At 37.4% G+C, this 26845-nt stretch overlaps 1 protein-coding gene across 1 annotated transcript in view; it reads right to left on the minus strand.

Annotated features, from left to right (window-relative positions):
* LOC145676507 (leukocyte elastase inhibitor-like) overlaps positions 1-26845 on the minus strand; it is a 119224-nt gene that overhangs the window by 60985 nt on the left and 31394 nt on the right. Inside the window, exon 5 of the mRNA XM_081747325.1 lies at positions 22246-22466. Coding sequence (XP_081603451.1) covers positions 22246-22466 — 221 coding nt within the window. The remainder of the gene's footprint in view (positions 1-22245; positions 22467-26845) is intronic.

The raw sequence follows: 26845 nt of genomic DNA on the forward strand, positions 1-26845 counted from the left end.
TTTGGTTTATATTCTTGTAAAGTAGTGGCAATTATATGATCTTTTTCCATTTCACTATGGAAGAAGAGAGTTTCAGTAGTAGGGACCCGCGTTGGCCCGAATGACTCATCCTCACTCTCTTTTACGACCGGGATTTTTGAACTTCGTTCCCTTTTACGGCTAAGATGAATGCTTTGGTACCTCGATTCTGATTGGCTGAGAGATGTCACGTGACGTTAGGCCCCGCCCACGCGGGAAATTCAAATTTTCAGGTCACGTGGTATGACGTCATGAGTCACCCTGCGGGGAAATCCCTCACTAATTTGTTCCCTTTTACGGGTAAGATGAGTGTTTATGATTGGTTGACAAATGTCACGTGATTTTAGACCCTGCGATATTTGAAATTCGTTCCCTTTTACGGGTAAGATGAATCCTTTTGGTACCCCAATGCTGATTGGTTGATAGAGGTCACGTGATCTTAAGCCCTGTGACTTTTGAAATTCGTTCCCTTTTTACGAGTAAGATGAGTGTTTTGGTACCTCGATTCTGATTTGCCGACAGAGGTCACATGATCTTAGACCCCCCACCAGTCCATGAGGGAAATACAGAGCGATATGACGGCGATCCATCCTAGACCTGGATTTTAGAATTTTGTCCCTTTTTTATGGTTATCCTTAAAGTTCCCATGGAGGGTTCAACCTCCTCCTTAAATAATCCTTTTTGGTATCATGATATTGTACTGAAGTTTACATTAAATATTATCGTTCTTTTTGACAGATAAGATGATTCTTACCTTGATGGAGATCATGTCCTTGAATTAGTTGCCTATGTCTCTGGAAGTAACAATGGTGAAAGAGGGGTGTCGCTTGTAGATTTCTTATAACACATTGTTGTGAGTTTAAGCGATTTATTGCTCAGTAAGCGCTTCATTAATGGAAACAGTGTTGCCAGATTTTTCTTACCTAAACTGCTCCGATTCTTTTCGAAACGGTTCCGCAGAGTACAAGAAATTTTAAACTAAAAAATTTTTCGAACTAAAAAAATTTCAAAACTAAAAAAAATTTTAAACAAAAATTTTCAAACAAAAAATTTTGAAACAAAAAAGTTTCAAACAAAAAATTTTCGAACCCAAAAAAAATTTTGAAACAAAAAAGTTTCAAACAAAAAATTTTCGAACCCAAAAAAATTTCGAACTAAAAAAAATTGAAACAAAATTTTGTCGAACTAAAACATTTTTAAAAACAAAAGTTTCGAACTAAAGATGTAAATCACATCTAAAAATTTTCAAATCAAACTTTTTATCGAACTAAACTTTTAAAATTTTCGAACTAGAAATTTAAACCAAGTTTAAGAAAAAATCCTAAGAAATGTTTTTTTCAGGAATCGATCTCAGGTCTTTCAAACCAAAGATGTGTATGCTAACCGCTTAAATGAATTCGGTTTTAATCGATCTTGGTGGGTTTCGAACCATGGTCCTTGAAAAGGATACACATATACTTTAAGAAAATAAATCTGACAGTGTAACGCTTCTCAAATCAAACTTTTTATCGAACTAAACTTTTAAAATTTTCGAACTAGAAATTGAAACCAAGTTTTAGAAAAATCCTAAGAAATGTTTCTCCAGGAATCGAACTCAGGTCTTTCAAACCAAAGATGTGTATGCTAACCGCTTAAATGAATTCGGTTTTAATCGATCTTGGTGGGTTTCGAACCATGGTCCTTGAAAAGGATACACATATACTTTAAGAAAATAAATCTGACAGTGTAACACTTCTCAAATCAAACTTTTTATCGAACTAAACTTTTAAAATTTTCGAACTAGAAATTGAAACAAGTTCTAGAAAAATCCTAAGAAATGTTTCTCCAGGAATCGAACTCAGGTCTTTCAAACCAAAGATGTGTATGCTAACCGCTTAGCTATGAATGAATTCGGTTTTTTAATCGTGCTTGGTGGGTTTCGAACCATGGTTCTTGAAAAGGATACACATATACTTTAAGAAAATAAATCTGACAGTGTAACGTGGATTAAAATAAAATGCTGATAGACTTCTTTGTGTGTAGACATAGAAGCACATATGATTGAAAATGCAAACGTCAGCGGATCGCATTACTTTTGTTTTACTACGAACGTGTCAGCATGATTCATGAAAAAAGCAAACATTGACATTCTCGTATGGAATATGAGGAAAATGAAATGTCGTCACAGTTACGACAAGTAGTGACATGATCCTGACAGAAAGCATTTGGGATCAGAACTGTGATACTAGATGTTGTAGCTATTGAGAAACTTGAATGACGTCACGATCGATTGTTACACATCGTTTTCGTTCGTGATTCATGACAAAAGCAGCGAGCGTTTTGATTGGTTCGTTGTGATGTCATTTTATAAATTTCCTCGTTTCTGATTGGTTGATGATGACATCGTTTTCACAACGACCTAAATAAAAATCTAAATTTCATTTTTCAAATCCTACATCGCTCTCAACTGTGAAGTGAAGAAGATCTGCTTTTTTAGAAGTGTCTTCATTTAAGCTTTACTGCACCGACTTTTTGTTCATTGAATTTGAGGTAAGTTCAGTGAGATTTTATTTGTCACCCAAGATTCGAAAATCATTTTTATTTTATATTTGTGGGGGTGGATCACTCATACACTGTTTTACTTTTAGTACGAAATATTTAGACTATGAAGGAATTAGTGGAATGGGAAAGTGGGAGTACGAATCAGGAACCCCCACACATTAGAAGTAAGCACGATAAATGATATGGTTTAGCGTCCCTTCAGCTTAATGTTGAATGTGAACTCCCGTCGGGAATTGAGCCATGGCCAGAAAATGTGTGCGCTTAGTTTTGAAAAGAATGCATTACAGAATATTAAAAACTATGTCTGAGAATAATATGGTTCGATACCCTTTGAAACCATTATTTTATTTTAGTGTCCCCTTCAGCTTAACGTGATATTCGAGCAACCGCCCGGGATTGAACCAAGGCCAGAGGTGTGTACGTCAACCATTTAGCTTAGTTTTGAAAAGAATGTATGATAACGCATGAGAATATTAAATTTCAGAAAAGGCTTGACAGCGATCCGATGTGGAAAGCAAACCCACCGAGGATTGAACCAGGACCTTCCACGTTAGAAGCATGTACGCTAACCACTTAGCCATGAGTGCATGAATATGTGGTTAAAAAGATTTACGCTATACAGATTTTGTTTTGACAATTACGTATGTGTAACGTTAATGGTTGGTGAACCTCTTCAACTTGCAAACGCATCATTTAAAGGTCGTTGTGAGTAGAAAAAAAAATGCTTACGCGTATTTTATCACATCTCAGCACTGTTGAAACATTCATTCATGCATTCTTTTTTTATCACTATAGAATGGCAGGTCAGTTAAATGCTGATGTAATGGTCTCGAGTTTGACAGCAATAAAACACACATTTCAGTAACATAATTATTTTTAAAAAAAAACTTTGATTTTTTAGTACGCGTGCTTTCATAATGAGATTCTGAACGTCACCGCCAGGAATCAAACTCAGGACCTTTACATGAATTGCTTAGTTAAGAATTTATCATGAATGTTATGATTTCCTGGGCTAAGCGGTTAGCATACGCGCCTTTGGCGTCGGAAGCCTGGGTTCGATTCCCGGCGGGAGCTCATGTGGTTCGGATTCCACGTTAATCAGTAGGTCCGCGTCTCATATAGCCTCGCTGCTGAAAGGGACGCTAAACTAAAAAATCAAAAAAAAAACTCAAATTCACGCTGCTCAATTCCTTTTTTCCCATTACATATTTGTTTTACCGTACCTGTTTGTTTGTTTCATTTTTAACCATGGCCGAATCGGGTTTTTACTGTTCGCAATGAAATTACTCGTCATTATAGACGATTTATGTACGTTTATGTATTATGAGGTGTGCACGTCAACCATTTAGCTTAGTTTTGAAAAGAATGTATGATAACGTGTGAGAATATTAAATTTCAGAAAAGGCTTGACATGCACCGACGTGGAAAAGCAAACCCACCGAGGCTTGAACCAGGACCTTCCACGTCCGAACCATGTAAGCTAACCGCTTAGTCACAATAATAAAAAAAAAATACGCTATACAGATTTTGTTTCGACAATTACGTATGTGTTACGTTAATGCTTGATGAATCTCTTCAACTTGCAAACGCATCATTTAAAGGTCGTTGTGAGTGGGGAAAAAAAATGCTTACGCGTGCTTTATCACATCTCAGTACTGATGAAACATTTATTCATTCATTCTTTTTATCACTATAGAATGGTAGGTCAGTTACATGCTGATGTAATGGTCTCGAGTTTGACAGCAATAAAACACTCATTTCAGTAACATAATTATTTAAAAAAAACTTTGATTTCTAGTACATGTGCTTTCATAATGAGATTCTGAACGTCACCGCCAGGGAATCAAACTCAGGACCTTTACATGAATTGCTTAGTTAAGAATTTATCATGAATGTTATGATTTCCTGTTTATCAGGTGATTAAGATTTTTCTTTCTTCTTTTCTTTTGTAGTAAATTCACGCAGCATAATTCCTTTTTTCCCCACATTACATATTTGTTTTACCGTACCTGTTTGTTTGTTATCTCCTTTTATTAACCATGGCCGAATCGGGTTTTACTGTTCGCAATGAAATCACTCGTCATTATAGACGATTTAACATCGAGGGCAGAATGCTCGAAATTCAATTCAACGCACCGCCCGTAGGAACCGATATCATACAGTATGTACATAATAGTTTCCAAGCAATGCTGGACCATTTGTTAGCCAATGTCGACGATGAGGCGATGGTTGGTTTATCAGTAATATTACCACGCAACACGAATAAACCGTTTTGGGTGAGTTTTCGCCAAGCGCGAAACCTGACACTGGAAACGATGTGGGCCTCGTTCGAAAGAGTGTTACAAAGTAACAATGCATTTCTCCTGCACGAACCATTCACCGTTCATTTTCATCGTGTGGATATTCCACGTGGCTACGGCGGCGGTTTGCGGCAAGGAGTACTGGAGAACGAAGAGTTATTACGTACCAAGCGAGGGATTGTACGTGTAAGAAATCAAGATTCAAGGTGCTTGGCGTACGCCCTTGTTATTGCTATTGGTCTGAAGGCATACAAGAATGTAGATGTGCAACGTTATAAGCAGTATCAACGCCAATCGAAATTTGTGGACCAAGAAGTCGATGCGCTATGTGCAAATGCAGGAGTGAATTTGGATCATGGTGCCAGTGTAAATGAAATTCGACAATTCCAGTCATACCTCAAAGAATATAAAATTACAGTGTATACCAGTTTCACAGGCCATGATATCATGTACGAGGGGCCCAATGATGAAAATCGCACTCCCATAAATTTGATTTGTTTGGCTGGCCATTTTGACATCATTCAATCCTTAACTGCTTGTTTTGCAACCAAGTTCTACTGTGAAGCGTGCCATAAAAAGTATGATCAGCGTAACAGACATGTGAAAAATTGTCCTGTAACATGCTCCAAATGTCTACAGAGACCTCTATGCGACAAGAACCAAACGTTAGTGCTGTGCAAAGACTGCGATCGTCAATTTTACGGCGAACAATGTTTTAATAATCATCGTAATATTGTATATCATCAAGGGGAACCTGTATGCAAAATGGTGAAGCAATGTACTAAATGCTACAGAGTATATTCTTTTGTACGAAGTGGACAACGCATTCATGATTGCAATGAGATCTTTTGCAATGTTTGTAAGAAGATTGTTCCAGGATCCCATCAATGTTTTATGCTTCCCGATCGACAATGCTTGAAACCTGGTGTTCCTTCACTCATGCACGCAAAGAAAGCCTTATTGATATTCTATGATATAGAATCTATGCAGGACACGAATATTGGCGATAATACGTATGTACACATTCCAAATTTATTGGTTGCACAACAAGTATGTTATGCATGTGTTGAAAACGATAATATCCAGCAGTCTTGCAGTACGTGTGGTCAGCGCCAGCATATTTTCCAAGGAGAGGATCCAGTTTATAATTTTCTCCAGTACTTGCGGGAACGTCGTCCCAATATAAATAGGATTTTCTGTGTCGCGCACAACGCTAAGGGATACGATGGGCATTTTATTTTAAAGGCTATGGTAGAACAATGCCAATGGAGACCTGACGTCATATTAAATGGAACCAAGATACTGAGTTTAACGTTGAATAATCTGACGTTCATTGACTCGTTGAACTTCCTACCTATGGCATTAAGTAAATTGTCAAAAGCATTCAATTTACCCGCAACCAAAGGCTACTTCCCGCATTTCTTCAACACCAAGGAGAATCAATCGTATATTGGACCACTTCCAGAAACAAAGTATTATGGTGCAGATGAAATGGCCGTCGAAGACAGGAACAAGTTCATGCAGTGGTACAACGATCATCGTAATGACACGTTTGATTTCCAGAAAGAAATTCTCAAGTATTGTATTCAAGATGTCAATGTACTGCGACAAGCATGCGTTTCGTTTATGACGTCATTTGAAACAGAAACCAAAGTGAATCCCTTCTTGGAGACAATCACGATTGCCAGTGCTTCCAATCTAGTATTCCGCCGGAATTTCCTTAAACCCAACACCATAGGAATTCTACCGGCACATGGCTATCGATGGAGAAGTACCCAATCGATCGCTGCAATGCAATGGCTGGCCTACATTGAAAAAACCGAAGAAAAACAAATCTTACATGCGGCCCGACAAAAAGAAGTGTTTATTGCGGGATTCCATGTTGATGGCTACTACCAAGATCCTGAGACGTTAGAGGAGCACGTCTACGAGCATGCCGGCTGCTTTTATCACGGGTGTAAAGTATGTTTTACTACAGGCCGTAATCAGCCCATCTACAGCAATCCAGAAGACACCATGGAATTCCGTTATGAACTAAAAATGCAAGACTGCGTAAATTGGGGTACATTGTACATGAAATGTGGGAGTGCGAATTTAATCAGTTCTTAAAACAAAATCCTGCAATGGCGACGTATCTGAAGAATCACCCGTACATGAACCGCAGACCATTAAATCCAAGAGATAGTTTTTTTGGAGGAAGGACCAATTGCGTGAAATTGTACCACCAAGTCGACGAAAAAGCGGGGGAAGTAATAAAATATTTCGATATTGTCTCGCTTTATCCTTACATCAATAAGTGTGCTAAATACCCTGTAGGCCATCCACGAATTTATCTACAGGGTGATGAAAATATACCACCAATAAATAAAGTCAATGGTCTAATCAAAATGACGATATTACCAAGTCGCCATCTTTATCATGGTCTCCTGCCTTACCGATGCAACAAGAAACTACTCTTTCCACTGTGTGCTGCGTGTGCCGAAGAAATGAACCCAGACCCTACAGCAACGTGTACACACAACGATCAGGAGCGATGCCTCACTGGAACATGGGTATCATATGAAATCCAGAAAGCAGTAGAATTAGGATATCAACCAGTGGAAATTTTTGAAATTTGGGATTATGACATTGAACAATATGATCCCATCACGAAAACAGGTGGCTTGTTCACGGAATATATCAATACGTTTTTGAAATCAAAAATGGAAGCGTCTGGCTGGCCTAGTTCCTGTGTGACCGAAGAAGACAAATCAAAATTCATACAAACCGTCCTGGAGCGTGAAGGTATTGCATTGGATCCGTCCAAAATTGAAAATAATCCTGCACGAAGAAGTTTATCTAAGCTTTGTGTTAACTCATTATGGGGAAAGCTTTGCCAAAGATCAAACTTTAGCCAGACCACAATTATTGATCGGCCGGAAGAATTTTATGAAAAACTCACTTCCCCCGACATTAAACTCCATCAAATTGTACCCATCAATGATACGATGTTGTATGCGTTCTGGGAGTACAATGAACATGTGCCTGTTCAAAACCGAAACACCAATGTCGTGTTAGGTGCATTTACAACATGTCAGGCACGCCTGGAACTGTACAAGTACCTGGAAATGTTGCAGGAACGTGTTTTATATTTCGACACGGATTCTGTGATATTTACGGAGAAGCCCGGGGAGCCAACCATTGAACCTTCAACGTACTTGGGATGCTTATCGAATGAGATGGAGTCTTACGGACCACGAGCATACATCAAAACATTTGTCAGTGGAGGACCAAAAAATTACAGCCTAGAAATATACAATCCGGATACCAACGTCACCAGTTACATATGCAAAATTAGAGGATTTACATTAAATTACAATGCAGGACAACAATTAAATTTCAATACGCTAAAAGAAATGATTACAAATCAATGCCGTGGACAAGTCACCATCACTATCCCCCATAAGATATGCAGGACCAAAGACCATACCATCGTCACACGCAAAGAAGAAAAAATGTACAGTATCCAGTACACAAAACGTCGATTTAAAGAATTCAATTCTTATGATACGGTTCCGTACGGGTACGTTAAAAAACAGAAGATGGAACTGGAAAAAGAAGATGAAGAAGAAAAAACTGTAAATACCCAATAAGGCCGCCATTTCTTTTTCCTTTTCCTTTTCTTCTTTCCCTCCTTAACCACAAAGCAGCAACACCAAGAAGAAGAAACTGAAGTACCCACAAGAGTTCATAAATCACCACCAACACCATCAGTGGAAGAAATGCAGAATCCCGTACCGAAGGGGGGAACCTTGACCATAAAGCAGCAACACCTAGAAAAATGCAGTACCTAGAAGAGTTCGTAAACATCCATCAGTGGATGAAATGTACCCGAGGAGGAAGATGAGCCTAAGCACATCCATCATTTACGAGTAAGTTTTATTTCTCTCTTATCAATATTGACTCATTTTTATTGTTTCAGAAAAAAGAAATTCTTAAAGTAATCCGTCGTTTCTTCTTTTTCTTTACAGGATACGGCTACAAGATTCGAAGATGATGACGCTTCCAACATATTCATTAACTAGATCCTGTATTTATTATGTTAATAAACATGTATAGGAAGACCACATACTTTTCGTTAAAATACAAGTAAAAAAAAAAATGTGTTTTATTATTTCTTGAAACCCTGAACACTTGTTTTCAAATCATGGTAATCTTGAAAATTTAAGGTGAAAAATATATTCAAGATTTGGTTTACATGATTTTGTTCGAAAAATAATTAAAGAATTTTTAGTGTCCAAAATTTGGTTTTTAATTTAGTTCAAGAATTGATTTGAAAATTTTCAAATGTGGTTTACATCTTTAGTACGAAACTTATTTTTAAAAATTGGTTCGAAATTTTTTTAAAATTTTTAGTTCGAAAAATTTTGATTTGAAAATTTAGTTCGAAAGTTTTTAGTTTAAAATATTTTTTCGAAAAATTTTTAATTTTTTTAGTTCGAAATTTTTTTTGGGTTCGAAAATTTTTTGTTTGAAACTTTTTTGTTTCAAAATTTTAGTTCGAAAATTTTTTGTTTGAAAATTTTTTAGTTTTGAAATTTTTTTTTAGTTCGAAAAAATTTTTAGTTTAAAATTTCTTACACTCTGCGGAACCGTTTCGAAAAGAATCGGAGCAGTTTAGGTAAAAAAAAATCTGGCAACACTGTTTCCATTAATGAAGCGCTTACTGAGCAATAAAACGCTTAAACTCACAACAATGTGTTATAAGAAATCTACAAGCGACACCCCTCTTTCACCATTGTTACTTCCAGAGACATAGGCTACTAATTCAAGGACAGGATCTCCATCAAGGTAAAAAAAGCTGGTAATCATCTTATTTGTCAAAGAGAATGATAATATTTAAGGTAAACTTCAGTACAATATCATGATACCAAAAAGGGTTATTTAAGGAGGAGGTTGAACCCTTCATGGGAACTTTACGCATAACCATAAAAAGGGAACTAAATTCTAAAATCCAGGTCTAGGGTGGGTCGTCGTCATAGCACTCTGAATGTCTAGCATTGGGGTGGGTGTGTAAGATTATGCGATTTCTATCAATCAATCAACATCGTGGTACCAAAGCAATCATCTTATCCGTAACATGGAAAAAAATGAGTGATGGGGTTTTCCCACGTATTCTGTTCACCGTGTGGCGGGTCTAAGATCATGTGACCTCTATCAACCAATCAGAATCGAGGTACCAAAGCACTCATCTTACTCGTAAAAAGGGAACGAATTTCAAAAGTCACAGGGGGCTTAAGATCACGTGACCTCTATCAACCAATCAAATTCAAGGTACCAAACCACTCATCTTACCCATAAAAGGGAACGAATTTTAAAAAATCCCTGAGCCTAAAATCACGTGACCTCTGTCAGCCAATCATAAACACTCATCTTACCCGTAAAAGGGAACGAATTTCAAATATCGCAGGGTCTAAGATCACGTGACAGCTATCAACCAATCAAAACACACATCATACCCGTAAAAGGGAACAAATTTCAAAAATCCCGGGTGAGGTCGGGGTGACTCATGACGTCATACCACGTGACCTGAAAATTTGAATTTCCCGCGTGGGCGGGGCCTAACGTCACGTGACCTCTCTCAGCCAATCAGAATCGAGGTACCAAAGCACTCATCTTAGCCGTAAAAGGGAACGAAGTTCAAATATCCTGGTCGTAAAAGAGAATGAGGATGAGTCATTCGGGCCAACGCGGGTCCCTACTACTGTTTCATAGTACTAAGGGGGCTGTATCGAAAAATTGAGAGATGGCATGTAGAATAAAGAGTGCCGGGAATTGAGTTTAGCGTTCCACGGTTATGCCTTAATGGGCAAGGGAGATGTGGATACTAATTATAGTGGAATCCGAACCACTTTTATCGTTCAACAGTAATCCACCGGGAATTGGACCCGGTACCACAGAAGGCAGGCGTGCTAGCCACTAGACCAGGGGGGGTGGAGTTGGTATTGTTTATAGCGGGCCATATTCTTTGTGAAGTTTTCCTAGGTAAGGATTTCTTTTTGAAAATGGGTTTAAAACAGGGGCGTCATTTAGGGAGGGCAGGAAGGGGCATTTGCCCCCCCCCTGAGTTTGAGATGTATATAGATTTTATCATTAGAATAGTAGTAAATCAGTGAAAAACGCGAAATTTTACTTATATCAAGAGGTCTTGCCCCCCCCCAAAGCAAAATCTGAAATGACGCTCCTGGTTTAAACTATTAAAAACACTATGATAAAATGTAAAATATAGGCTACTACTAGTGGAAGGGCGCCAAAAAGTCACTTTGCCCGTGTGAAAATTTGGCCTGCTCCGCCCCTGCGTACTTTCTGTATATTTTTGGCCTTGCAGCTTGTGCGGTCCCCATGCCACATTGTTGCGGGGGCGCTATTTACGCCTACTCTTCGAACGTAATTCAATAACGGTTTAAGAAATTCTACCATCAGCGTGAAAACGGGAATATATTTTTCTAATAGTCCCATAGAACTTTCACTCAGAATGCCAGATGCAATTTTTCAGAGTGGGCTCTGGCTAAGTAGGAAGATCTGTTTCCTAAGTAAGTTCCTTTCAGAAAGTTTGCTATTTCTTTAACAGTGATGTAAATAAATATACTTATCGTTATTAGCTCGACACCAAACCATCCTGGACAAATCCCTCTAGAACAATGATCGGCAAAAGTTATTCTGCATAATTTTATAAGCGACTCAAGGGTGAAACACTTGTTAACGAAAGCAATGTTGTGTATATACTGCCTTGTTTCTGACAAAATATAAAGTCTTTTGTAATCTTTAGACACTTTTCCTATTCTTTTTGTCACCCTTGGTTGTGTAGGGAAGCCTCGAACAAATAAAGAAGAGGTAATATTACAGTTAAGGGGCGCTATAAATATATTAGGTATTTCTTTTTTTACCTAACCATAACGGCCTAGAGTCGTCTTCAGTAGAATAAAAAATGCTACGTGATATTACATTCACGAAGGAGGAAAGGATGCTCTAAATATATTTCTTATTCATTTTGTCTGCCCTGCTTCTCAGAAATTATATACCTTGTGTTGGAGGGTGCTGAAAAGAGAGGAGGGGAAATAAAACGTCGTGCCCCCTCATACATTTTAAATTTTGTGACGTGGTTGCTCAAATTATTACTAAAGAAAGCACATTAAACTAAGATGTCTAAAGTTACAACATTATGTGATGGTGGCATATTCAGGAATAATACTAATAATAATAATAATAATAATAATAATAATAATAATAATAATAATAATAATAATAATAATAATAATAATAAATATGAATGTCTTTGGAGAGCCGAAATTATGTGACACGAATCATTATAGGTAGAGCTTTAAGATGAGTGGTCATAGGGGAGGAAAAACAGGATTTTTTTCTCTCTGACTCTCTAACGTTAAGATTATGTGCTGAAGGTAAGAAGCATCATCATTCTACAATAGGTTGCTTTTACGTAGAATATCTATTACTTGAGCTCTCCTCCTTCGGGCAACTTTGCTTATGTAGTAAATTCAAAACAATTTCAATTTAAGACAAATATTTATAGAGAAAATTAAACATTTAATAGGGAAATCTGTTATCAAAATATCCAAACACGTAGATAGAAGACTATGTAGTGAGGAATTGTGAAACTATAAAATTCTCCAAATTAGAATTAACATTTACTGGAAAACATTCGTTATGGATCAGTGAGCACAGGGGAAATAATTACGAATCTGTTTGCAAACAAAAATTAGACACACTAATGCAAATGCGACGATATTTTCTCTCTCTTTTTTTTTTTTGGTATCGTCATGAGTTTTACACATATGTTACAATTTGATTCTTTCCCAAATAAAAAATAAATAAAATAACCTTAGTGATAAAAATTACAACAGTCCTTCACGGGATTCGAACCGTCTACCTTCGGTATACAAACTCGTTGCTTTATCTAACTGAGCTATTTGCTTTCTTACGTAAGCTGAACCTGTTCTACAGTAAAGACGATTTTTCATTACGATTGGGCTAACAATTCGTCTTTTTCCATAGGTAATTTCCACTATTTGCACTATCTATACGTTAATACTTAGCATAGATTCATATATTTGGAGTTCGCTGATAATGCATATAATAAGACATACTAGAAATATTTCGTTAAAATTTTCGTTTGTAGATCTAATCCACGCTTCTCTCACTGACATAGATGTCGCTGCTTCGTGTTGAACTGCAGAATTCCCTCGCGTTCTTGAAAATTTCCCACTTTAGCAGAGTTGGTAATTCTCGAGATTTCTGTCGATTTAATGTTTTTTGCTTCTAATTTCTTTATTTTAAGCTAATATCTAACACAAATATTAAAAACGGGTTTGTTATTAACCTGTCCTGCTGGGGAAACCTTCCGAGATTTCGAACATATAAAGAAAACGGAGATATTTTCAAAAAACTTCAAAATAAAGAGACGCGTCATTTATTTTGCTCATGGTAGTACATGTGGTATTCATATGCTAAGTATGTAATTCAGCTACCTCAGGTTTTAGATGTTTGTTACACTTAATTGATATGTGCAACTATGTACCACAAATGTAGCATTTACATACCTGGCTCAGTTTCGCACTGTGATAGTCATTTGTTTTTAGGTCGTTACTTGGGACATATATCTTTCATCTTCGAGGTACTTGCCTTTAGGTCCATACTTTTTCAGATCCTTATTACACATAATTGATATCTGTAGCGATTCACGAATGACAGTCAGCGGTTTGCATTTGCTAATGCGCAGTAACATACAACGGTTTCTTACGCTTTCTGCTCCACTTTCTGTCCTAGTACACAATCGTTTAGAAAAAAGAAGCAACGAATGCATCAAATATGGGACATGAATTTGGAAGAAATAACATAACTGATGAATAAAATTAAGATAAATCTTTCATACATATGTGAACAGTTAATTATTTACGTAGTTAGGGATAAAGAATTGTATTTTTTAGATGCCAACTGTCGTCGATCATTTGAAAGTCAATATGGAAGAACTATGAAATAAAGTAAAAAGACGCGCGTCATTTTGTTATAAAAGTATATGGCGAATGGATTTTATCTGATCCCAAACGGTTATCCTAGAATATACAGGGTTACAAGAGCACTCTGATTAGTCCAATTAAAAAGACTCGAGGGATTTATTTCTCTACAAGCGACGTTTTCTTTATTGCCTTCGTGTGCAAGTCGGAGTACGCGCCTAGTAAAGGATAAGTGGTTTTAGACTTATCTTAATGTAAAAAGATTACGCATAAAAGCGATTTAACATATTTTAGGGAGTAATTTTCGCTTACGGTATGGGGAAGAACATACCTAGAATGTACTAGGAAGTTCCCAGGTACATATCAGGCATGTGTCTAGAGGTGGACATAAACTGTGACTATCACGTGCCGCCCATGTGATTCTCTCTCATAGATACATAAAGCACATACTGGGCACATTCCCATGCACCTGAGGGAACATGATAAGCATATCCCTGCTATGTAATTGTGCGGTTAGGGGATTCATCCCTATATTATAGTATTGAAACAAAAGTTAACGCAATGATCGCGACGATAGTGGAGCCCAAAATATGTCATCTGGATATACCAAGGTTAGAAAAATTGTGTAGAGTATTTGAATGTTATTTCACCGTGGAGAAAATGAAAGCAAAATTAAATCATTTACCGGACGGTCGCTTACGACTACAGTAGGTCAACTAGCGGTGGTAAACTGTCCCTTGATATAAGACGAAAGTATATAACCCTACAAATTATAACTTGCAACATCTCGTGTAAATCCAAGGGAATATCTATATAATATCTCTAGATGAGTTATACTAAATGGTTATATAAATTGACAAGTTAAAAAGAGGGGGTAGGTTGAAAGAAAAAAATAAATCTTAGGACGGAAGATAAGAAGATAGATAGACAGAAAGATAAAATGTTTACAGAGGAAGATAGAACAAAGGAGTAGTCGGACTATAAAAAAATATACAACCGTTGTGTTCATTTTAAGCCAGAGATATTTGTATGCAAAAAAATGGCGGCCTTCACGATACAAGCCTAAAATGTCCACTCGGAGCCCGCAACTAGTATGTGTCCTGGGATATTTTAGAAACACAGTAATTATAAAAACTTCCCCCTTCCAACATTCCCTACTGTCGCCATATCCGCTTAAACGTCCGAGGTCCTTGTTTACGCCAGAGTGGTCTTAGTGCTCTTAGTTGAGAGATTTCTAGCAAAATATCCGACTCAGAAAAAAATTAAGGAGAAAGGTTTGTGTTAAGATGTGGAGAGAAATAGTTTAGAAGTCAGTAAGTAAAGAAATATCCAAAAACGAGGATAACCGAATTAAAAAAATCCAATAAAATAATTTTGTAATGGCAAGTTCATATAAGCCATATCTTGCCAGTCACACCCAGTCCGCAAGATTCGTGTGATCTTGAAGTGCCAATTAATTTTAATTACTATATCTTTAGAAGTAAAAGAAATAAAGATTCATGGACATGGGACTTTTAGCATCCTGGTATTGGGAAAATAAACTTTTACTGTAGTAAACCTAATATATTATTCGCCTCTATCCATCCCGTCACCTATGTAAACAGTGACTGACTTAATTGAGTAAGGTAACATTGAAGAAAAAAATTGAAACAGCAAACAAGTACTATCGCGAGTCAAAGGTTGAGAGCACACGTATACTTTAACTGCACCATAATTCACTAATTGGTTATACCGTTCTGTAATTTTTCTTGAACTGTACGAAAATATTTAATAAACACTACTTACATCCTCAGGCCGAATATACTGTTAATACATACAAACCTTCAGAGGTCAGGTTTACTTGAGTCACTAATATGTGTAAAGGGCGAAAATTTTATAAAGATTATGAAATACTAATCGTTTCCAGCAATGCTATTCCTTTGATGTACTTATTCGTCTCAATTTAAATAATTACCGTTACCCAAACAAGTTACAAAGTGTATATATAGCCAACCATGTATACAAATAGGAGTCCCTACTAGAGTTTACTCTGACATTTTAAAATTTAACTTAACCGATACAAAAACCACGTATACCACCATGTCTGCTCACTAAATTACGAATATACTATACATTCAAAAAACTATGCATAGACAGGCTACCGCAACCTGACCGAATTGTGAATGGAAAGGGAAAAATTTGAAAATTTCCAAATTGTTTTCAAAATCTCCAAATTTTGTTTAAAAGATCACAAAGACGAAAAAACAATCCACTTCACTTCTGTCCTGGGATGTTTACTAATTCAAACATGACGATCATGACAATGTTTAATATTTCATATCTTCTAATGGGTTTCACAGGTAAAATCTCAATAATTCAGGATTTGTTTTGATGCTGGCTTGTTTATTTAACTTTTTAACTTAGTATTACCAGGTATTAGTAGCTCTTCATGAACATTTATCAAATTTTTTACAGCGGCGATGTAGGTGCTGTTAACCCTACGGTCGCTGAAGAACAAAGACAAGGTAAAGAAGTGCCAAATCACTAAGGTGACATATAGTTCCCAATCACAACGCAAAAAATTCGCGGCGGAAAATACAAAACGAATAAAAAATAGTAAAAACTGGATGAAACCACATTTTTAGCAGGATATTGGTATCTCATCGGGACGAAGGGGGATCCTGGGTGTCCTACCAGATTTCGAATTGGTGGAGAATTCAGAAAATTCTATCCAAGCACTAATTTATGGATTATATTGAAATAATATAGGATATTTATGGATTATATTGTATAATTTATAATTATCGAAATGAGATGCCCATACACAAAAATTTACGGAGAAAAATAATATATAAATAAAAGAAATTATTTCCCGAAAAGCTATATTTCTTAATTATTCTGAAACTTCTAAAGTAATTTTATTTGGACAAAAACGAAACGGATTTAGTATGTAAATTGAACGTTATACAGTAAAACATAATAATATACTATTTTTATACAGTATGGTTGAAATATATTCGAGTTGGAAAAAATATACTACCTCAGCTGTATCTGAAGGTTACAGCATATTCTAACGATATTCGCATGTTTCTGGATTTTACAGGATATTCCAATTCCACTCATTACCTGTTCCTCAAATTAATCCAGTCCTCTTTATTAGGCGTTCCCGACAAGGTCACAGATGAACTCGAGCAAGTGTGCGAAGTTCGTCTATTTATCACCGGAACACAATTTAAAGTTTCATTCATTTTAATATTGTTAACGTCCTGAATCAATAGTTTCATGTGTATTGAAAATACCTTAAGACAGAGGTTTTCCTACTCTCTGAGTAATGAGCATACTTATGGCAATTGATGTAATCGCATGGGAACTATATTGTAAGGATCCCCACGTCACAACATAAGCACATGTTTATGAACGACACTTGCTAACGTTTACAAACAAGCAGACAATACACTACACAGGAAGACACGAAGATCAACACGATGGGAACCGAATGAGGACGAGCCACCTGAAGAGGGCCTACAAAAGAGGAACCACAGAGGAAGGAGGCATCAGTTGATCACTGATCGCCAACCCACAACATCTCTGGAGGTCGTACTGGACTAAGGGGCTCTACCTATCCTAACATCCCTCAAACCTGCTTTGAAGCGAAGGGAATTTCTCAACACAAACCATACCTCACGAGGCTGCCATGAACCGAGGAGATTTCCTATGATCATAACCTGGAATCGCTACAAATCACCCCGGTGCCTGCCATGAGCGAAGGGTTTCCCGTATGAAACGTTACTTCCTTCACCCTTGGTCATAGGGGAGATTCTGATATACTAGCTTTGTAAAACAGAAAGACTATTCGCTCTTTATAAATAAATCGGTGAAGGGCTAGATTTCTGGTCTACTATTCTCTCTACCTACACAAAACACAACAATATATATCCTAAGAGTATACAAAGTTATTTTTATTAAGAAACCTAAAGGTTTCAAACAGGCCTAACTTTCGTTTTATTCCCGGGTGGGGTTGGAATACGCTGATTGTAATGACTCGTTATGCAAAATTTTCACTAGGCAGCTAACTAGACAAACATTGCAGTGACGAATGTCCAGGTATCGCGCAGTGGGGATCCAGAAAGGGAACGCGGGGCTCTCGCGCCCCTCCACGAGGAGTAAAATATAAAAATTAGTCCCTAGTGAAGCGCTTGTTGAAAGACTGTGAAAAAAAAGTTTTAAAATTTCTCTCAAAAGAAAGATTCTGAGTGCGTTCTCCACTCAATGCAGATAACGTATGCGTTTCCAGTTCGTAGTAATCAAGGATTTTCTCGTTTTAAACAACATGGCTTTCCTCAATGCCACCTCTAGAAGACAGATAAATACGTATTATGAAGCACAGCAGTCCATATTTTTAGTTAGTAAGCCAAATACCAAAAAATGTCTCAAGTTGTTTTTACACACCTGCGCCCCACCTCAAAAATTCCTGGATTCGCCCACGGTATCGGCTCTTGCCAATTAAATGCTAATAGTCATAGCGTTCTTTGAAATGTTTTCAAACGCTTTTTGCATAAGGAACAGTTTTCCGTATTCTTTTTTCCGCCCTTGCGCCCTTTTACTGTGCGCCCTGGAGCAGCTGCTTCACTCGATCCATTGTAGTTACGCCACTAATGAGAACTCATGGTGCCTTGCTCTATTGTTGGTATGGTGAGAATGCAAGGAAATAGATTCCTGAACTGCTTTTTTCATTTAATATTGGGGCTTACCAGTGTGGAACCTAAACGGCTAATATGTCTGATAAAGGCAATGATACGTTGACGAAACCATATTAAATAACTAACTAACTCTATGGCCTATGGAACCCAGAGGTTCAATGACGCGTTCACAAAAGCTCTCCACTGACTTCTATCCTTAGCTAATTGGATCCAGTTTCTACTTTGCATTCCTATCTCTGCGAGATCCATCTTAATATTGTCCTCCCACCTGCGCCTAGGTCTTCCTAATGGTCGTTTTCCGATTGGTCTTCCAGTCAAGACTTTGAAAGCGTTTCTATTTTCTTCCATTCTAGCTACATGACCTGTCCACCTAAGCCTCCTAGACTTGACGACCCTAACAATGTTGGGTAAACGATATAAATTATGTAGTTCCTCGTTATGAAGTTTCCGCCTTTCCCCATTCCCGTTCCTCTTAGGTCCGAATATTCGTCTCGGGATCTTGTTCTCAAATACTTTCAGTCTATGTTCTTCCCTCAGAGTAAGCGAACATGTTTCGCAACCATACAGAACAACAGACATGATTATCGTTTTATATATTTTAAGCTTCAAATTCTTCGACAGAATTCGCGACGACAAGAGACTTTGAACCGAATAGTAACACGAATTCCCTGATTTTAGTCGACATTTAATTTCTTCGTGAATATGATTTCCTTCTGTTAATATTGATCCTAAATATTTGAAACTATCCACTTTATCAAAAGTATTATTTAATATTTTAACATATCCACAATTTGCTGTATTACGGTCCCGACGCACTTCCATGTTATTTATTAAAAGTGATTTGCTTACGCCAAGTTTTATTTTTAATTAAGGCAAAACAGTTCCAATGCTAGAATGGACGGCATCCGAACTGTCTGTGTTAATGTATAAATATTATTCAATCATGTCAGTTATAAAGTATGGCAAGCAGATCCCACTAAGTGCATGATTTTCGTAATAAATAATGTCTCATTTATAAACAATTTATGACAACTGAATTCTGAACGAAATCCGCAACAGGATTTTGGAGATTGTTAAAAGTCAATTGATAATGTAGGAAAAGAAAATTAAGATGGAAACGGAAGAGGAGAATGAGATAAACTTTATGAATACGACGAAAGAAAAAAACGGGCGGGAAATTCAGAATGGGGTGGTACAGGATAGAATGCTTTGCAGGGATATACTTCCATAAGAGGAGTGACATAAGTATGGGGACAAAGATGAAATTTACACGGAATATGCAGAAAAGGTAACGACGAAAGAAGGAAAGATGACATGAAAATACTATATTAATCACTAATAAAAAATTGATAGAGAAGAGAAAATTTTAGGAGAGAGAGACGAAACAAGAAGAAAGAAAATACAGAAGAAGAAAGAACAAGGTGATTAGGAATTGAGATGATACAGATGACTTAGATGACACGGTAGACGTTGCTGAGAAAAGGAGAGCTCAAAACATTTAGAAAGGGAGGGAAGAGAGTTTTAGACGTATTACCAGAGAAAGAAAAGAGAAAAGAAGAACAGATAAAGGCAGAAGAGGAAGGAATAATATATCGAATAGGTTGTAAAGAATGTAATGTGAAATAGATAGGAGAACAGGAAAGCGATAGGAAGAAAGAATAAGACAACATAAAGATGACGTTCCATTAAGAAGAGAGAACAATGCAGTATGCAGGGTGTTTTGAAACAACACCGACAACGTTTCAGAGGTGATTACTGACACGAAGATAAGACGAAAAGTATAGACCAACCTGGGTGCACAAAGGCTTCGTTTCGTTGTTATAGGTCACCGGAAACATGCAAAAATGCGCTTTAAAGGTCCATAGCTCCGAAACTATGGGACCTATTATTGTAGGCTCAAGACTTCACTTAGGAATTAGTATGTGCGATATCCAAAAATGCATGATTCAGAATCCTAAGGTACTCACGCAACAATTTTTATAGAGGCAGTTTGGCTACGGGTGAATACTTTGAAGTACTTACCAACTACCTCTATAAAAATTGTTGCGGAAGTACCACAGGATTCTAAAAATTGGATATTTGGATACGATACATAATAGTTCTTAAATAAAATCTTAACCCGGCTAAAACAGATCCCATAGTATTGGAGCTATGGACCTTTAAAATTCTTTTTTTTTATATTTTCGGCAGCATATAATTCCGAAAGGAAGCATTTGTGCATGCAGGGTGGTCTGTACTTTTCGTCTTATCTTAGTGTCAGGAATCACCTTCCAAACGTTGTCGGTGTTGTTTTGAAACATCCTGTATAAGAAAGTTAATAAAACATAACATGAAATAGATCGGGAAAGATATAAGAACTGGAGAGGGAAAAGAGAAGTGTGATACAGAACTGTAAAGAATCAGAATGGATTAAGAAACATAGGAAGGATGCATTGATGAATTGGACAAAGAAGCGTATGAGTTATGGCAGTGCTGGACAAAATAGAAAGATGAAAAAAGTAAAAGAGTAAATAACACTACAGATGGGCAGGGGTTTAAGTTCAGAACAGGTTGCGAATTGTGAGAAGAAATGAAACGCCTAAATAAAAATTTACATTTTGTACGCATGGATGTAAAGAGTGAAGGAAAACTTGATTGTGTCCGGAAAATGTGGGCACTTCTTCACTTTCACTTTCACCTTTCTGTGTATATTTAAGTTTTTATTCTTGGACTGATCTTTCATAATGTGTCTGATGAAGGAGGTGTTGCCTTGGCGAAACTGTTACACAAGTATTATTAATTTATATATTGGATGCTTTGATTAGTTTTATTCTATTAAGACTGTCGAATATTTTCAAAGCTATAATAAAGACAAACCAGGATGCATTTTTGCCGATCCCAAACGTTTCAGCATTCTTGCCAATTTGATGTCGAGAACATAATCCAAACAACCCCTGCGGGGCTTCTAACCCGTTCCTACTACTACTACTACATTAGCTGTGGATCTATATAGTACAAGGGCAAACGTACTACTACTACTACTACATTTGCTGTGGATCTATATAGTACAAGGGCAAACTTATTTTAATGAAAGAAGTTTAATGAAAATTTTAAAACAATGATCGTTAAATCGCTTTTTGAATATTATTTTTAATCTTATTTTAACGAAAGAAGTGTTATAAATATTTTTAAAAGTAGTAAAAAAAAACTGTCCGTAGGCAGGATTCGAACCCTCGCCGAAAACATTTTCGTTACTAGCATGTTACGCTAGACCACTCGGCTACCAGAGTCGGCAACAAGTCTCGTTTACTTTGTGCTATATGTAGATCATAACTTGTGATATCGCATCTGTATCGACCAATCAGATCAGGGGATATGCTGAAACGTTTGGGATCCGCAAATATGCAACCAGGATCACTAAAAATATATACTGTATGTACTGAAGCCAGAAACCAAAGAAATTACCTGAACGTGCAATAATTAATACAATCGTTCTTAATATACGATTTATTTAAGTTTTATTTCCAGTTCTACTCATTCCTAATCGTGACGTAATGTTAAGAAGACATTTGAAATAAGATTTTTCATCTAGGAAATCAGAACTATGACGTTGAAAACATACTAGGATCATGTTTATCTATTTGAATCCTTGCATACTGATAGGCTGCATACATCGTAACATTAAAACGTTTTATTCAGCATACAAACCACACTTACATGATACGGAAGAGCTAACGCTTGACATCCAAAATCCGGAATTTCTCCATATAAAAATGATTTCTTTATGTGCATCAATTTAACCTTGGTTGGATTTTCATTGAGTCCATTTGGGTAGAAATCAGCTTCTTTGGTGTATTTTTCACTAAATGGATCCTTCCACATTCCTTTGAAGAAGACAGCATTGGCCAAGACAAGACGTGTATCTTCATTAACGTTATCTAAAAGTAGAAAAATCAACTACTATTCATTCCACGTAAGCTCGTAGGCAATGAAAAACAAACCTCCATTCTTCGCTCCCCATTGCTACTTCTAAACTGGAAAACAAACTGATTATCCTGTCACGGAGAGAAATAGTTTATCCCTGATAATAATACGTTACAAAATTATCGCTTCAGGTACACCACACGACTTCAAGACGTGTTATCCAAACTGTTCTCCAAAAATTTTGCATTTCGGTCAGCATTATCCTCTAGAACTAATTCGCGTGGATAGTTGTTTACAAATATTAGAAGCAATCTAATTTAACGGACAAGGAATACCAGTAGAGGCGAGGATTCCATTCCCCTCGCTTTGATTGTGGAAGGAGTTGATTGGCGCAATACGTCAGGAAAGCGTAGGGTATTATCGTCAGGGTTAAACGCACAAAATCGTGTCAAATCTAAATTTCCATCCTGCCTTTTTTTTTTGTTTTTTAGCCACCATCAGCAACTCCTACTAACGATACTAAACATTCGTCTTTAAAAGACTTACTAATTATTTGTGTATTAAAATTCGATTTTAGTCGGATTACATATGAACACGAAATAATCCTATGAATACAAAATGTTCTTTCCAGTGTTCGAAGTGAAAAAAAAAAGCAGAGGCGATATGTTTTATTACAATATTTACTTGACATACCGACTAGCTAATTGTTGAAATACAGTGAGGGTATGTTGCCTAAAATATTGCATTTTTATTTACACAATGACTCAAAACCATGGGAGAGTTTCTCCATAGTTACGGGGAAAGGTAGCATCGAGAGGCTTTGCCCCTTCCCCAATTTGTAAGGGAAACAAAAAATATCCCTTTATGTTGTATTATAGAGAATTATACATGAAAATGCTTTTAAAAAAGGTTTAGGAACAAGTTTTAAACAATTTCTCGTGGGACAAGTCCCTGACCCATACTCAACTGAGGGGTATTCTAGATCTCCGGAAGGTGCGTCCACTCCACAGCAGACAACCGCTAAACCCGTTCACGCTCAAATTTTCAGATTTGAGTGCACCCAAAGTTCCTTTTGCACCTGTACATATAGAACAACCAAATCCACCATTATTATATATTAGCCACGTATATTCTTTTAAATTTGGCCTCCCATTGTGTTTTAGTGAAGTAATTAAGAAATGTAGCGAGATAGTATGTCATGAGGATTAACTTCCTGATAAATGATTTTATTGGGGAAGCATGTAAGAGACTTGCTTTTTTTCATTTTTGCTAAAAACTTCTCTATGGTATATTGAAAATATTTAACTCTCATTAACTAAGAATATCAGATTGAATTAAAAGTGATCGCCACAAAGATCTAAATATTAGGGATACACTCACGCACACACATAGTCACCGTACACGTATTCATAGTGCTATTATTAGAAAAGCGCAAAAATACTTTTTGTTATGAAAACAACAGATTTTTTTGATTGCATGAACTATATTTTTTTCTCGTAAATACCGGACTCAGTTATGTATTTCTTTATCATTGTATTGCAGAAGAATGGAAAGAATTAGTTGGGTTGAGCAAAAAAAACTAATGAGAGAGTGTTAGAAATGGTGGGTGAGAAAAGAACACTTTTAGATATTATTAGGAAGAGGAAGAGAAACTGGTTGGGACATTGCCTAAGAAGAGATTGTATCATGAGGGACGTCATAGAGGGTATGGTGGCGGGAAAGAGAGGGAGGGGGCGAAGGAGACTACAATTAATGAATGATATAAAAACAGAAAGATCATACGCGAAGACGAAGAAGTTAGCGGAGGACCGTGGAGCATGGAAGCTTCTCAGCTGCAGCAGGTGACCTGCCAATAAAGGCAGAATACCTATGATGATGATGATGACGATGATTATCATTGTAGGCACAAAAGAATTCCAGACATTCTTATAACAATACTTTCTGATTTCAGTTTAAACTAGTCAGATCAATACATTACTTTTTGTTTGGGGCCGTGATTTATTCCTTTCCGTCATGTGAGCCTTATCTGCAACCAACACAACCAGCACGAGTTCTTCCGAAGGAGCAAGGTGTGCATTTATTTGTAGACAACTCATTTTAAAAAGAAAAGATTGGAAAAATATCTTGATGTTGCTAATTTATAAATTATTTCTGTATAAGAAATAAAATCTTCAACATGCAGAGCAATTCGCCAATTACTGTATATAAAAATGGATTTGTTACAGGTATATTAGCATCCATTTTCCAGTGACGGTATGTATTGATCACTGAAAAACTAGAGACGGTATGTCTTCATCACTGAAAAACTAGAGACGGTATGGCATTCCACCGCATACCGTCTCACTTCGTCCACTGGCTCTATCAATTCCCAACTCTCATCATTTGCCATTCCAACATTACCTTAAAACCCCGGAATAATCCGTAAATTACATGTGTTGAATTAAATTTACAATTGTACTGAAAGATGGTTATTTGTGTCACTAATACAGATAAATGTAATACTTAAAAAATACGTGGATAATTCAGAAAGTAATGCCTCCAAGCCCACTACTTGCCGAATAGTATTGCAAACATTCTGAACTGTTTATCATCAATGTATTGATGTTCAAGCTTTAGAATGTCATTTGTTTCACCTTCCTATCTCTTCTCGTTCCAGTGTAATGGAGCAATCCATGGCATCCAATGGTAACGTCCGGTTGAAACAGCGGCTGTCATTGAATTTCTGACTGCGGAAGGTTTTGCGCCCAGGAATATTCATCGTCGGCGACGAGCCATGGATACACCATTACGACCTGGAAACGAAGCGTCAGTCGATGACGTACCGCCACACGTCCTCTCCTCTGCCAAAAAAATTCAAAGTTGTCCCATCTGTTGGCAGAATGTTGTTGACATTCTGCCTCATCCTGTCTATATTCCGGATCTTGCGCCCTGCGAATTTGGCTTTTCCCCAAACTCAAGGGTCATCTTCAGAGCTAACGCTTGAGATGTGAATCGGAGGTGGAAGCAGGAGGTCGTCAACAGCCTTCACAATTCTTCTTCGATGCCATGAAAAACCTTGCTTTGCGTTGGCGCAAGTGTGTTACCCGTAATGGAAACTATGTTGAAAATGATGCCACCATTTGTAGCTGACATAGCAAGCTTTCCACTGGTACCTGTATCAGTGCTATCTGTTGAACACAAATAAAATTTTGACCTTTGAGGCATTACTTTTTGAATTATCCTTCTATGTAGTGCTATAACGAACATCATCATCATCAAAAGCAATTTCATTCCCATCCGGAGATGGGCGGGCCACGGAAGGTTACGCCTTCCCTTCGGCCAGAGTAAAGACAACACTTATGGAAAAGAGAAGAGAGATGGTAAAAGGATGTAATTAAGTTTTTAGCGTGTATTATTCAGCCTTTGTGCCCAGCTGAAGTGAGATAGTTAATTAAATTTGTGTCGTTAGATGAGGAAATATTTACGGAAAAGCAGTTATGATGGATAGATGGACGGATGGCTGCGATATATGCGCCGAGCAGGGTTGTATTCAGCGGCATTTGTTTCACGTTCATAGATGGCAAGTAGGTGGTCCAGGGGTGGGTACGCTCTCCGTGGTATTGCCGTGGTCTGCTCCAATAACTCTGCTATAATGGGGTGGTTGCCGAGTATGTGTTGCACAATATAACGAGTGCGCAGACGGTATATATGAGCCAGAAGAAGAGGCATAGATGTATGATTGTATACGACGGCAGTGGACGTTCGGGCTGGTAATGAATAGGCGATGCGAATAGCTCGGCCTTCAAGGACTTGAAGGCTGTCATAGAAGTATTTATTTGCTGAAAGCCAGGCAAGATGTCCGTAGGTGAGGGCAGGACGGACGAAGACCTTGTATGTGTATAACAATATTGAAGAATTTAGGCCCCATGTAGTTCCCTTAAGTCGATTCAGCAAATAAAGACGCCGACGGATGTTGGTCTCTAGAGTTTTTAGTTGCGGTCTCCAAGTAAGGTGGCTATCGAATTGAACGCCGAGATAGGTAGTACTGCTGCGGAGAGGGATGGTGGAACCCATAACATTGATGCAGAGACGGTCCGGATTGCGTGATGGACAGTACTTATTTTTCTTAGGCCCAAAGAGTGTCATTTGGGTTTTGAGCGGGTTGATTTTCAATTTCCACCGAAGGCACCAGGCAAGCAGAGTATCAATTGCAGATTGGAGCTGGATAGAAATTCGGTCAACAGAGGACCCCAAGGCAAGGTAGGCTGTATCGTCGGCGTATTGCAGTGCGTGGACTGGTGGTGGTGGTAAGGGCATGTCCGCGACGTACAGTATATACAAAAGAGGAGATAGAACGGACCCTTGAGGTACGCCAGCTCGCAACGTGAATTCGTGAGACCGTGCTCCATTGAGT

Source organism: Thermobia domestica, unplaced genomic scaffold (genome assembly GCF_964235325.1).
Source record: "Thermobia domestica unplaced genomic scaffold, izTheDome1.hap1.1 HAP1_SCAFFOLD_183, whole genome shotgun sequence".
NCBI lineage: Eukaryota > Metazoa > Arthropoda > Insecta > Zygentoma > Lepismatidae > Thermobia > Thermobia domestica.